Source organism: Mus pahari, chromosome 15, assembly GCF_900095145.1.
Source record: "Mus pahari chromosome 15, PAHARI_EIJ_v1.1, whole genome shotgun sequence".
Classification (NCBI taxonomy): domain Eukaryota; kingdom Metazoa; phylum Chordata; class Mammalia; order Rodentia; family Muridae; genus Mus; species Mus pahari.
Window position 1 is genome coordinate 41,851,756 of NC_034604.1, and position 13,420 is coordinate 41,865,175.

At 45.0% G+C, this 13,420-nt stretch overlaps 1 protein-coding gene across 5 annotated transcripts in view; it reads right to left on the minus strand.

Moving 5' to 3' along the window:
- Positions 1-5,160: 5,160 nt before the first annotated feature.
- The window catches only part of Sema6a (semaphorin 6A), a 119,197-nt gene continuing 110,937 nt past the window's right edge, over positions 5,161-13,420 (minus strand). For all 5 annotated transcript variants that reach the window (XM_021214193.2, XM_029546827.1, XM_021214194.2 and 2 more), the window contains one exon: positions 5,161-9,297. In XM_021214193.2, coding sequence (XP_021069852.1) covers positions 8,099-9,297 — 1,199 coding nt within the window. In that variant the 3' untranslated portion in view covers positions 5,161-8,098. The remainder of the gene's footprint in view (positions 9,298-13,420) is intronic.

Here is a 13,420-nt window from a genome sequence, read left to right on the forward strand (position 1 = left end):
CACACACACACACACACACACACACACACACACACACACACACTTGTTTCCAAGAAAGGAGGAGGCAGGCATTCAGCCATGGTGATCCACACTCTGAAATATATAACTTCCTTTTCAACGCTAACTGGCTATCGACCCTGACCCTTCAGATCAGGGAAAGTAAATTGCTTCCAAAGTTGTTCCCCTTAATGAGCACATAATTAAGTAAACAGCATGGCAGTACAGGTGGAATTACATACATGTTTTATGCCCCGTTCCTGTGGTTGTAGCTGATCACAATCAAGACTCCTTATTCACCACCATGCACATTTGTATATAGAGAAAAGCTTACATAGATTAGAAACAGGCCTTTAATTGTCTAACGGTAGTAAACAAGACTCTGAATAATCAGTGTAAAGAAAACAGTGGGATCCAAAGAACGTCCACCTTCATCTTCCTGCCAGCAGGATCTTAGGTCATTTGCCCAGGGCTGGAGGAGCCCAGCTTCTTCAGAGTGCGGTGGAGAAGTCTAGCCTCATGACTGTCCAGCTGCATGGCCTGCAGACAACAGGAAGGGCACTCTACCCCATAGAGCGTGTCGATTTAGGTTATTCACTCTGGGAGATCCGGACTGTGGCTGTTACAGCACAGAGCTTGGGGCCCGGATGCCGAGGAGTGAAATGTGCGGTGGAGAACAGATGTTGACTTCTGTGTCTTGAGATGTTGTTCTAGGCGTGTAAGCAACTTAACTTCACATCATCCTGGGGGGGGGGGGGGCGGAGAGGTGACAGTCGACATTCCTTGCACACCTTTCTTTTCCCAACTACCTCTGTCCTTTGTAAGAAGGTTGGGAAATTTCTCCAAGCTGTCAGGCATGGGATGTTTTTGGTTTCCTCCTCATGCAGCTTTGGTCCTTTTCAGCTTCTGAGACTTCTTTTGTGACTTGTGTGACAGGCACGGCACGGGAGGAAGCAACCACCAAAGCCTGAGTCTTTTGTCCTTTTCCTCGAATGGATTCAGGCTGTCACCATATCTGAAGTGACGGGGTGTTTTTCCTTTCTCTGCATTGTTGATGGCTCTTAATAATGTGGCTGGCCAAAGGACTCTGCAGACGCAGGAAGGAAGAGTTATGCTCTTTAATTATGGAAAAATATTAGAGCACAATGGCCTTAAAATAGAGCATGTGCACTGAGCCCTTATTTTGGGGACTTTATTGTTGTGATCATCCCTCTTGGGAAACCCTGTAGGAGTCTCTTCCCTTTCGGCGAGGCTGGGTAATTGTGTAACTCGAGGTGTCCCTGAGAGAGCTGCAGGGATGATGTCAACTCTAGAGTTTGCTGAAACATGACTACACTTCCAGGCTAAGTGCTGTCCGAAGAGGCCCTGCCCTGAATTCCACTTTCTGAAAAATGGGGATGATCTTGTGCCTACTGTCCCTCACACTAGGCTAACACCAAAGATCAAGGGTTGTAATGGACAAGATGATTCTTGCAAATTATTATGCTAAATATGCTAAAATATGCAAACCATGCTTTTCAGTAATTGGAAACCACGATCCTTTCTGGGTAGCAGGACCAGAAATTCATACTTCTTATACTTTTTCTCTAACAGGACACTAGCTATGCAAAAACATTCAGTGTCCATATCAGAGAGTGGGCACAACACTTTCGTTGAGAACAGGCCACTTTCTCACGTCCCTTATGCATGCACAGGAAGTTGTCATGACACCCAAGAAGTGATGCGCTCCCAGCTGGGTTGTCATCATTGTCCCTATCCGAAGGAACCTAGGAGCCCTGGCCCAAAAGTTTCTGCAGTTGGTGTCCCGGTATCTAGGGTTGTGCTCAGGGTCACCTTCATCTGTTTATATTGTTGTTGGAAGCCATCAGTGAGAACTGCTTCTGATTTTGTGGGTGCCAATTTTCCTCTTTCATTAGCTTCCCTTCTTTGGACCATTATTACAGCAGGCTAGGAGGATGGAGGACTTGCCCTGGGGATGAGGCTAATGAATCTCCAGAGAGTCTTCTTTCTGACGGTGATTAGGGAGAATGAAGAAGCTGTTAGCCACCTCAGCCAGTGTCACTGGCTTTAAGGGACCTACACGAAGCTCCTGGGTAGCCTCCTCCGTTCATATTTCTGAATTTGTAGTTCATCACGACCCCCCCTGAAAAGGGCTTAGGTTGAACCCAGATTTACCAAGCAAAGAGGAGAAAGTGCTCTTGATGGGACCTTCAGTTGACACCGGTTCTGTGGTGGTAATCCTCTGTGACAGTTTTGGTTCAAGAAAAAAAAAAAGGCCACAGCATAGAATTTATGAATTTATGTGCATGTGCACGCACACACGTGTTTTCTGAGAGGGCTGGGCAACCCTCCCTTGATTTGCTCACATTTCATTTCCATTACTACCAGGACATCTGTACATTTTTTTCTGCCCAGCCACATTTAATGCACATCAATTCAGCCCTAACCCTTCATTGAGGTCAACCTCCCCCATCTCAGGGGACATACAATACTCTAAATGGAATATTGAAGATCCCCATCTGTCTGGTAGTCCTGATCAATAAATGTGAACCCTTCCATCCTGCTTCTGTTGGAGAGACATGTCACCACCTGGTTTTAAGACAAGCGTGAGATGGGGTTTCTGAGGGTTACTGGTCCAAACACCCAGCTGTCACAGGGCTGAGCCGGGGAAGGGATTATGTTCTTAATCACATTACTCCATTTCTATGGGCTTCTTTTAAATTCCTCCTGTCCCTTCCCCTCCAGCCAAATGGAGCAGTGTGTGAAATCAGAGCTGCCTTTCGGACACTCTCACTTGCTGAAGGACTTTGTTTTCAAAGAGCCTTTGTACAGATAGCAAAACCCATGCATTGAGGTTTGGGACATCGTGATTGGCTCCTGCCAAATTACAAAGCTGAGTTTACCTGACACGAAACCTAAGGAAAGAAGTCAGGTCCAACACGTCCTCTCTGGACCAGGGAAACAGTCACTCCTTAGGCACAACAGTTTAAAGACACCCCGCAGAAACCCTCAGTCTCGTTAACAAACATCCAAGCAAGCAAACACAGCAATTAAAAATCAGGTTGTCTGAGGTGTTTATTTTCCCTCAATCTAAGTGGGGACATCCCTGGGGCTCCAGCTAAAATACTTGATACACCTGTTCTGCCTCAGTGGCCTCCTTGAAAGACCAGTACCAGCTGATGGCGGCAGACGGCACCAGATAAATATAAGGTTGGCTTGGTAGGATGGTTTACTTGAAACCTAGAGTTCCTGCCCACCCCTTGCCTTGGCAGAGATTAAAGGTTTCCAGTATGCTTAGCTTGTGAAGGACCGAGGTGGCGATGCCCCTGAGGGAGGGTATCAGGTCTTTCTATCAAATCTTGCTCCAAAGATCTGAGTGAGTCTGATAGGAGACAAGGGGCTTATGCTCCGCTCAGCACTTCTGTATCAGCGTTGGGATTACTCGGAAATTCTTCCCTGGGTCTTATCTTACCCCGTTATTATTATTATTATTTTTTAATGGACCAGCTGTGGGCCAATCTTTCCGTTCTATCCGAGGACACCTTGGGACAACTGGGCAGGACAAACTCGTAAGAAGGAAGTTTTTGTCTGGCTTCGGAAGGATGATTTCAGAGTGGCTTTCTGTTCTCTGGACATGGAACTGGATGAGGGCTTAAAATGTTCCTATCATTTGGCACATTTCTAGCTGCCTGCACCCGTGCCCTGGGACAAGCTAGTTTCTACATTGCTGTCTGGTTGCTTTTTAAAAGCATGGATACATGTGTTGCTCTATATTCTCCATGCAGGGCAGATAAAATCCTAGCATATAGGAGTCAGGCTCTCCAGTCCAGGTTCTCACAAGTGCTGTTCAAATTGAACCAACCGTTTCCTTTCTCACAGAGAACCCAAACTGCCTGCCCCTTCATAAGCTAGTTCCTTTCTGAGCTAGCTGGCCAGAGAACACTTCCTTTAAGAACCAGTTCAAAGGTGGTCATGTGTCCTAGGTTCTGGGAAACTTTGGCATTTGATCCTTACCTTTAAATGGTGTTTCAAGGGCCTATGCTAGTTTCTCTATGCAGATGAGGAGACAGGCCAGTCAGATCTGTGCCTAATGTGTCCTCACTATGAATGAATATACTTCAAGAAACACAGTCAGTGAATATGGTGATATGCTTAGAAGAATATGTCAGTATGATACTCACAGGTACAACTTCTGTATACCAATATAAACATGAACGAGAGAGAACACGATTAGAAGTGATTTATGACAAGATGACTGGGCCACACCAAGGCACCACTCTGGATGTGAACTGAATCCCCACCCTGCAGCCTCTCATGCTCAATGGCTCACAGCCTGTTTCTACGACTAAAGGCCACAAGTGAAGTACCTTAGCCAAAGACTTGTTTAAATAATTGTTTTTTAAAAAGCCTCCAGAGGGGGAAAACCTGATGCAGGCATTTCATAATGCTATCCTGAAGGAGGAAAGGGGGAAAAAAAAACCAAAGCTCTTCATCCTACTATAACTCAGCCATCTTCCCAGTTAGAGGGAAGAGATGCTAATGGGGAGCACTTCCACACCCCTCCACCTTATCAATATGTAAGAAGGCTGAAGTCACAGCTGGGCAAGGATCTATTTTTAGTGGACCCTCCATACTAAAATCCTAGCCTTGATCTCTTAAACTATCAAGCCTACCATAAATGTTTGATGATGAACAAGCCCATAAAAGGAAAGCTCGAGAAATGAATCGAGGGAGTCAACCCGTGCTCTGCCTTTTAATTACAGAGGCTTCTACGAAAATCCTGCTCCAGGCTGGGTGCAGCCAGAGAAAACACATCAATAAGTTGGGTGGAGGGGGCAGGGCGAGGAGGCTGCAAACAAATACGTCTAACTATATGGTTATTTATAATGAGGAAACCAGAGAGAGAGAGAGAGAGAGAGAGAGAGAGAGAGAGAGAGAGAGAGAGAGAGAGAGAGAGTCCTAGCCTGAGAGGGGGTGGGCAGGAGAGTGGCTAAAGAATGAAAACTAAAGACATAAAAAGCATTCAGGACACAAAAGATAATGTAGAACAGTCTGGTTTTATTACTCTTTAAGTAATAGAGCCATTTCCCTTGATTTTTTCTCTTCTCCCTTTCTTTTTCATTCTCCCTCTCTCTCTTTTTTTTTTTTTTTTTAAAAAAAAAAAAACTACATACATTAAACTGTGAATCAGATGTTAGGATGTGTGGAGACGGAAGGAAAGTTGGTGACATCACAATATTTTTACAACTTTACAACCAATGTAAGTCTGCGTTTGTTGCATTGACATTGTCTGGCCGGGGTGGGAAGCAAAGGCACACTTGGGTTCATGGACAATCCCCTCCTCCCACCCCCCACCCCAAAGCATAGTGAGGGCAGAAAGGGAGAGGGGTGGGGAAAAGCAGAAGACCAGCTCAATACATGTGGTACCCTGGGGTTAACACCAAAAGGAGAGGGGGTGGGGTTCAGGAATGTGGGTTTTGACACGGGTCTCCTTAACATAACCGAGGCAAGGATGCCCGTTAACATGGGCATGAGGTTGGGGCAATGCTCTTGGGAGTCAAACAGGAAGAGAGGGTATCGGGGCGGCTGAGACCCACCTTCTTTTTCATTTTTGTATTTGTGAAGAAAAGGAAAGAGAGAAGACAGTGTCTGCTTCTAGAAAAGCCTTCATGGCTTCAGGGTGCACACAATGAACAATGACTCCTCTAAAGAGCCAAACAAAACCTAGTGATGTCTTATGGATCCCAAACAATGGTCTAGCTGGTCTGAGGCAAGTCTCGGAACAAAGGGCTATGTACCTGTCCTCAGCTGTACACGGGCTCTGCGTGCTGCTCAGATGGCAGGTACAACATAGGAATTTTGAATAACCAATTCGAATTTGTCCTTGCCAATCTTTTTTTTTTTCCTGAAAGTTTTATTATTATTATTAAAGACAAAACCAAACCCAGATCAAACTGGGAAAAGAAAAGAGACAAAGAGACCACCAAATAAACTGTTTATATGAAAACAATGCTCACGGTTTACAGTGTGCAGACAATTGTTTTGTTCATGATAGAGTAAACAAAGGCTCCTTCTGGGTGCTTTAGCAAATGAAAACCAAGGGAGGGGAAAAACAAAAAAACCAAAAAACAAAACCACACACTACCCCTCCCAACCCTCTACAAACAACAAACAGATAAAAGAATTAAAAAAAAAAAATAAACAAAAAAAATTTTTTTGCCCCAGAAATGGATTTTTCAGCATCCATTGTGGTTTGCTTGCACTTTGGGGTACTCATTAATCACAGCAGGGACCAGCCTGCCTGGTCTATTTTCTGATTGATTCTCTGTGCATCCCCTGGTATGCTGAAGGCACAGCTCAGAGACGCCTCCCAGTTGCCTCCCCAACCACTACAGCAAGATTCTCCAGTCAGTGAACACAGTCCCTTCTCTGCTGGCTCAGGAAGATGTCACCAAATTGAAATGATCTGGGAATATAAGGGAAAGGGGGTTTTTCCACCCTCAACACTGGAGGTCCATGCTCTGCAGCATGGCCAAAGGGTGGCTGGAGTTGGCACAAGGGACGGCAGGGAGAACTGAAAGGTGTCACTCAGCCTTCGGCGTTACAACCATCTTTACCTTGTCTGTTCCATTTGCTTGTCTCCAGTCTTCCAGAGGGCTGAATGGAGGGCAGGGTTTAAATAAATATCTGCCTTTATTTCAAGTAGGAAAAGAAAGTTGATCATAACGACAGTTTACAAGTGTATACAACTCAGGGTGTAAGGCACAAATTTACATGTGGAAAACAGGCTATTCACAGATGTAACCTCATGGAACACCCGTGTGATCAAATCATTAATTTATGCAAGGTAGCAGCCAGCATATTAATTAGTTCACACAGTTTGTGGATCTTTGTTTTGCTGTCTCACATGCAAGGTGAAATGAGAAGGCAGGGGTCGGGTGGGGGCAGGTTTCACAAGCTAATGCCTTCCTGACAGTGGGATCCTCAGACAAAGCCATGTTTATGGCAATGGGGCTTAGGCGCCATTCTAAACATTTCTGTCCTGGTTGGAAGTTAGACTCTGGAAGGATTTTTAAACATTTTTTTTTCCTCTTGGCGAGAAACCCAGCTGACAAATTAACTAGATTTAAATAAATATTCCTTCCTAGCACTGTCCTTTAGCTACTGACCCGATAATCCAAACACAAAGCTCAGAATTCCAGCTCCAAATTATTTACTCAGTGAATTTATTGTAAAAATAAAGAAACTCAATTATTCCAGTTAATGGATTTCACGTTAAATAGTTTAACTTTCCACGGGTTTCTGCAGAGCTGTTCATGTGGTGGCATTTGGAAGAGTCTTTTCCTTGAGGAAAAAGAAAGGGGGCGAACAATAAATAAGAGTTACTTGCGTTAACGGTCACGTTACTCATTAAAAGCGAAGAGGAGCAGAAATCTATGACATCGTTGCCCAACATGGCATTTACCTGCTATAACAAAGCTGTAACACTGGTGGGCATTTCACAGTATCTGCGCATAGTAAACTTCTGCCATTGTTAAAGTCTGAGTTAGAATTATCAATGAGTCCTTTATTATTATTTTTTTTAATTTTCATGATTTTTTTTTTTTAAAAAAAAATGTTTTTGTGTTTTAAAGTTTCGGATGCTTAGCCAAGTTTGGTAACGTCCTGTGTAGTCAGGGACAAAACGTTGTGGTTGTCGTTTACCATTGCGTGTGTGGTGTGGTGTGGTGTGGTGTGTGTTTGTGTGTGTAGTGCACGCATGTGAGTGTGGCCTGTGCCTGTGTTCATGTGAGGATGGGGTGGAGATGTGCTTTTGGCTCATGTTTGTGATGATACTGAAGTCTTTCGCGAGTCCGACCTGCTGTATGACGTGGAGGCGTGTGAAGGAAAAGAATGAGGAGGTGGATTGCTAAACCTTCACCAAACCACACGGCCCAATTTTGAAGAGTATCCCTATGTCCCAGGGAGGAGGACCCAGCGTCCTCAGCTCCGCCAGGGCCATCTTGGTCGGGTGGATACTCGAGGCAGTGGAGACCTTGCTCAGCTGCGTGGGTGCCTCGCCTCATCTGATGCTTCAACTCCTGGCCCCCAACCCCTCGGATTATGTACACGCATCATTGGGCTTCATGGATGTGGAAAGGGGAGCAAAGGAAGGTTTGGGGGGTACATCTGGCTTTAGCGAGGGGGTGCGCTTCAGCCCCGACCTCGTCAGTGAGTTGTAAGCATTGAGGCTGGGCTGCCTCGAAACAGTCACGGCCTGGCCAGAGGGCTGGGAGCTGTGCACCTGGATAGAGTCCACCCGCTGCGGGGCGGGAGGTGGGTTGTCTCCCCGGCCAAAGCTCTGGTTCCTGGAGAGGTGGGAGGAATTGGAGGAGTTAGTATTGTTTCTTTTGAGAGTGGTGGCCTGGTGGCTTCTCGTGAGCGAGTTCGTGGGATAGCTCCTCTTATACTCAAGCCCGTAGGAGGAGTGTTGCATTTCCAGCCTCTTGCTCAGGCCGGTCTGTGACAGTGAGGCTCCTGGGGGACCTAGGGAGGCTTCACGCTGTGGAACTTTGGGGGGCAGGCTGTCCAGGTTCTCCACAAGGTTCACCCCATGGTTGGGACTCTTGCTGCTCAGGTGCTCTTTGATGGTCTTATACTCCAGGGTGGCAGCTTGGTCCTCCAGTGCCATCTGAGCCACCACCTCGCTCATTTTGGGCTGATCTACGTACTCGTGCTGGTAGCCCTGCTGCGTGATGGGCAGGACCACCACGCTGGGGATGTGGCTTGGGGAGGCCCGGAGGGGCAGGTCTGTGGGAATCACAGGGGAGCCCATGGGAGGCATGTCCTTGGTGCAGGCATTGATGAGGTTCTGGTTCCTCTCCCACTCGCGACTGCCGCGGTTGGGTTTCCGCTTCTGCTGCAGGGTCGGGGTGGACTCTGGGGTGGGCAGGGCGGTGAGGTCTAGGTGATGCTGGTCAGCCTTGATGAGCATCTTGGCTGTGTTGCTAGGGGTGGCCAGCTTGCCATTGTGCATGAGTGGTGTGAGGATGGCCTCGGGCTTTGGGTCCTTGGACTGCGTGTCCCCAAAGAGGCCACTGAGCTTGGTGACACTGCTCATAGATCCCCGACGCGAGTGGGTGAGCTCTTTCTCCTTGCGCTGCACTACTGCCACGTCTTTGCGCCTGTGGTCGCACACACAGTACACGATGATGCCCGAGAAGACGGCCCCCATGACAAAAGCCAGAATGACTGCAATGGCCAGGAGGGTGACAGGAACGAGCTGGTCGTTGCTTTTGAGGTAACTTTCTCGAATCACTCCTGGAATAGAGATTGCACATGGCATTAAGAAACGAACCACACACTGGGAGGTTTCTGGTGTTTGGCAATCACACTGTTAATTAATAATAGTAAAAAGTGATGATAGCACCTCTGCATAGCTCATCTTCAGGGCGCAGCTTGCCAAACATTAACTAATTAATCCTCCCTGCCCCCATCCCACCCCAGCCAGCACTGGGATATATATGTAAAGTGATTTTATTTGTTGCCTTCTTTTGTGGTTGTCCTTCTCTCTGGTACATATTTTTTCAACCTCTTTCTAAGGACAATGGCTGGCAGGGTCAAATTTTATTTATCTGTCTTTCCTTTTGATCTTTCCCACCTTCTATAGAATTGGAATAAAAAAGCTATTTGGGTCTGGAGGAAGTGGCAACAATTTTATGCATGTTAATCGAACAAATCATACAACAATCCAGTCTTTTCTTGATGAGTGCCTTCTGTCAAGGAGACCTCTGTCTAGAGAAAGGCATGTTTGCTTTTGAATCTACACAAGGATAGAAGGGGGTTTATGTCACCACAATGAAAAATAGCTGAAGCTCACAGGTTACAGTATTTACATTTATTTTGCATGAAAAAGGAAAACCCACACTCAATTTCAGGTAAATATGCAGCAGAACTGAAAGAATATTTAAATCAGGGCCCCGTTACAGGCTTGTAACATGTCAGGTCCCATTATTACTCTCAGGGCTTGCTGTCACCATGAAAGTCCTCAGCAGAGCTGATCTCTTCGATTTAATAAAAATTATGTGGCTACCCCTGTCTATTATCTTCCACTACATTAACCAAGAAGCTTCGTATCTGAAGGAAAAAAAAAAGTTTCCTTTTCTATCCTGCTTAATCAGCTAACAAACTGAGCTCCTCTAATCAAATGCAAACACTGGAACTTTTATTTTTTTAATACCAAGTGTGAACAGACACCACAACCCTCAGATCCTAAGTGCTTGATGCCAGTAGCTAAAAAACCATAGTCTCAAATACTTGCATCCCTGCCTCTGGAGAGTGAGGAACATGAATGCATTAGAGGCACTGCATGAGGGAGTGTAAACATTGTTCCTATTATGGAAAGATGGCAAGACAGAAAATGTACCTTGTCTGCTCTCCGGGGACACATTTCTCACCTGCTAAATCACCGCTTTCTGGAATATGTTTAATGTGCTTTACTGGCAACTATGAGGGGCACTGAATTAGAATGAGATGAAATAAGAAAAGAAAAAAATCTTTATCTACTCCTAAACTTCTGCCATTCGACCCTTAAACTTTCGCTGATTGTTGCTGTTATATTTTAAATGTCACAGCCTAGACCTAGAAAAAACATAGCTCTGTCATGGGGGGGGGTGCGTGTTTCTGATGAAAATATTTTGATTATTAAAGTGAACGTGTCGAAACCCAGAGGACCTAGCTGGAAGATCATACTCTTCTCTCAATATAAAGGGCACTTTTATATTGTGACATCATTACATGTGCTTGCTGGAGAGGTGGTGGGTGACCTTCCCGTGACAAAGAATTTTTACTTCCAGTGGGAGGAGACAGAAGTAGCAAACACCTTTGAAATTGCAAGATTTTATGATTAAACAAATACGCTTGGTGATGGGAGGAGGAGCAGATGAGGAACCCCAGGAAACAGTGGAGATGGTAAGCTATTGACTAATTTCTCAATGAGACACTTTTCAAAGGTTTCCAGACTTATCTTCAAGAGCTTTTTAAGGGCTACAAAACCAAAGAGAAGAAAGAAAACAAAACAAAACCAAAAAAAAAAAAAACAAAACAAAACAAAAAAACCAGCAGGGAAATGTGTTTCTAACTCACACATTATATGTATGGTGCTCCCTAGTCAGTGGGGTGTCTTGCATTCAAATATGTTTTAATACCTATGCCTGAAAGAAAATGTGCTAATGAAGATTTCTTTCTAGAATTTACATTTCCTTTTTGTTGTGTTAAAATAGCAACTGATTTTCCTTCAGTTCTGCTTGTGTATGGAATTCTATGGCACACATTCTCAAGATGCCTACACATAATTGCACCAACAAATGTGTACACCTGTGAATAAAATGGTTTCACTTTCCTCATGGATTTGGCAACTTCCGTGGCTCTAACTATGGCAAGACTGGCATCCATGGAGGGTAGTGGACAGAAATTCTCACCACAACAAACATCTCAAGGTATTGCTTTCGGCACTCATAAGTAGTGGGGACTGTCTTACCAAGAAAGGTTGACGTCTTAGAGAAAGCTGCCTGTAGTGAACTTTGCCATTCTAGAGTTTAAATGGGTAGACCAAAGCAGAGCGTTGAGACTAGATATCAGAAGGACTCCCCATTTAACCTCCATAGCTTGCTCTAGCTAACACAATAACCAGGTGTTGTGTGTTTTCTTTCATACAGCAAGCTTGTTGATGAGTAACAGGAACTCAAGGGAGTCCCTTCTCCCTGTCCTTTGGGTATGTATTGATGGACATAAGTTAGAAGGCCAGTCCCAGAGAGTAATATTCTTTGTTCTGAAGTCTTGTGAATCAGAAAGCCATCTTTTCATTAGAGTGTCCTAACTCGATGTATGTCATATCCTCACACACATTGACCCACTGCAGAAAGAACACCACCAATGGGTCTGCAACTCCCATCTCCTATATAGAGTACCACCAAGTTGAGCCCTCCTCCTGCAGGCTGCTCTTTTATAAGAAGCTAGTCCTAAATCTTAAAGTGAGTTTGCTCACGTGATTGAGTTCATCCTGTATCTGCCGCTTGCCAGTTGACGTGTCCTTTCATGTGTTCCCCCACCTCCCAACCGCTGTGTACAGTGAGCAGAGTGTAACTTCAGTATAATATGGCTGGAAAAATCCATTGCAATGACCACATTTATCCACTGCTCCTTACCCATAATTCTAGCTCCTAAATAGCTTTCTTTTGTGTGCAAAGCTCTTTAGCTGACTGAAGGCTCCTAGAAACCTTCAAAACACTTTTTTTTTTTTTTTCATACCAGCAAAGACTTTTTTAGCTGATGACATTTGAGTTCAGATTTCTGGTTGTTAACAAGTCAAGTAGGATCTGACTTTTAAGGAAAACGGTGTGGTTATTTTCTTCAGTCTCATTTTGCTAGGTGAGTAGTGCCTCACAAACAAGGACCACATAAAGCCTTCCTGCATCTCTTCATACTTTAGGTGAGAAAAGCAAGGGGGTTTTGCTTATCTGTTTCGACAAATTCAGAAACCCTCAGCTCCTTGTAAAGAACAGAGCAGAGGGTAAGTGCTAAGGGAAGCTCGGAAAGGGGCTTTTATTTTGGAAATGCCTTCCAAGCTTAAAGATGTGAAAAATCAGCCATGCAGTGTTCAGGGCAACAATGAAATGAACTTTGTAATGGAGCCATAGTGAAGGTTTGAACATAAAGCCCTAAGAGGTTGATCAGTGTGGCTGACTCAATCAAGCAGGGTCTGGAGTCTTGGGTCCTCACCTACAGACTGGTGACATTTCAGAGAGTTGCTTAACAGCACTGGACCTCAGCTTTTTCATCTACAACCTGGGCTCAACACAGTCTTGCTGCCTTCAGGAGGGTAGGATGATCAAATGAAGACCCGGAAAGAGCTGGAATGCCAGTTTGGGGGACAGAGCTAAAGGGCAGAAGAATCTACAAAAGGTAAATGGTAGGTTGGTGGCTCTCAGGATGGTAAGTCGCAGCATCTCTGGTTGAGTCTGTTAGTTATCCATCTTCCCAGAGAGGCAGGCAGAAACATCCTTACTGCTTCTTATGGTGTCAAATGTGGCCAAAGAGATGAGAGGACACTCAAGGTAACCTACAAGAATGTTTTTATTTCAGGACAGCTTGTAGGTCCTGAACTTTGAAATAATGAAAACAAAGCTTGAAATATATTGAGCACACCCCAGCAAAACCAGTTAGATGCCCAGTGGACTAATAATTCCATATTCAGCTCCTTGAAGCAGTTGCCACACTACTTGAACTTGTCACCCTGGCTTTCCCCAGGATCCAGAGTTATGTAGCTTAATAAGTGACTACTGAACATGTGGAGTGTTTCAGTACGTTGTAGGGACACTTTAAAACACATTTCTAAACCCTGCGAGTCATATTTGAATTGACCATATAACCTTGGTTTGGAAGT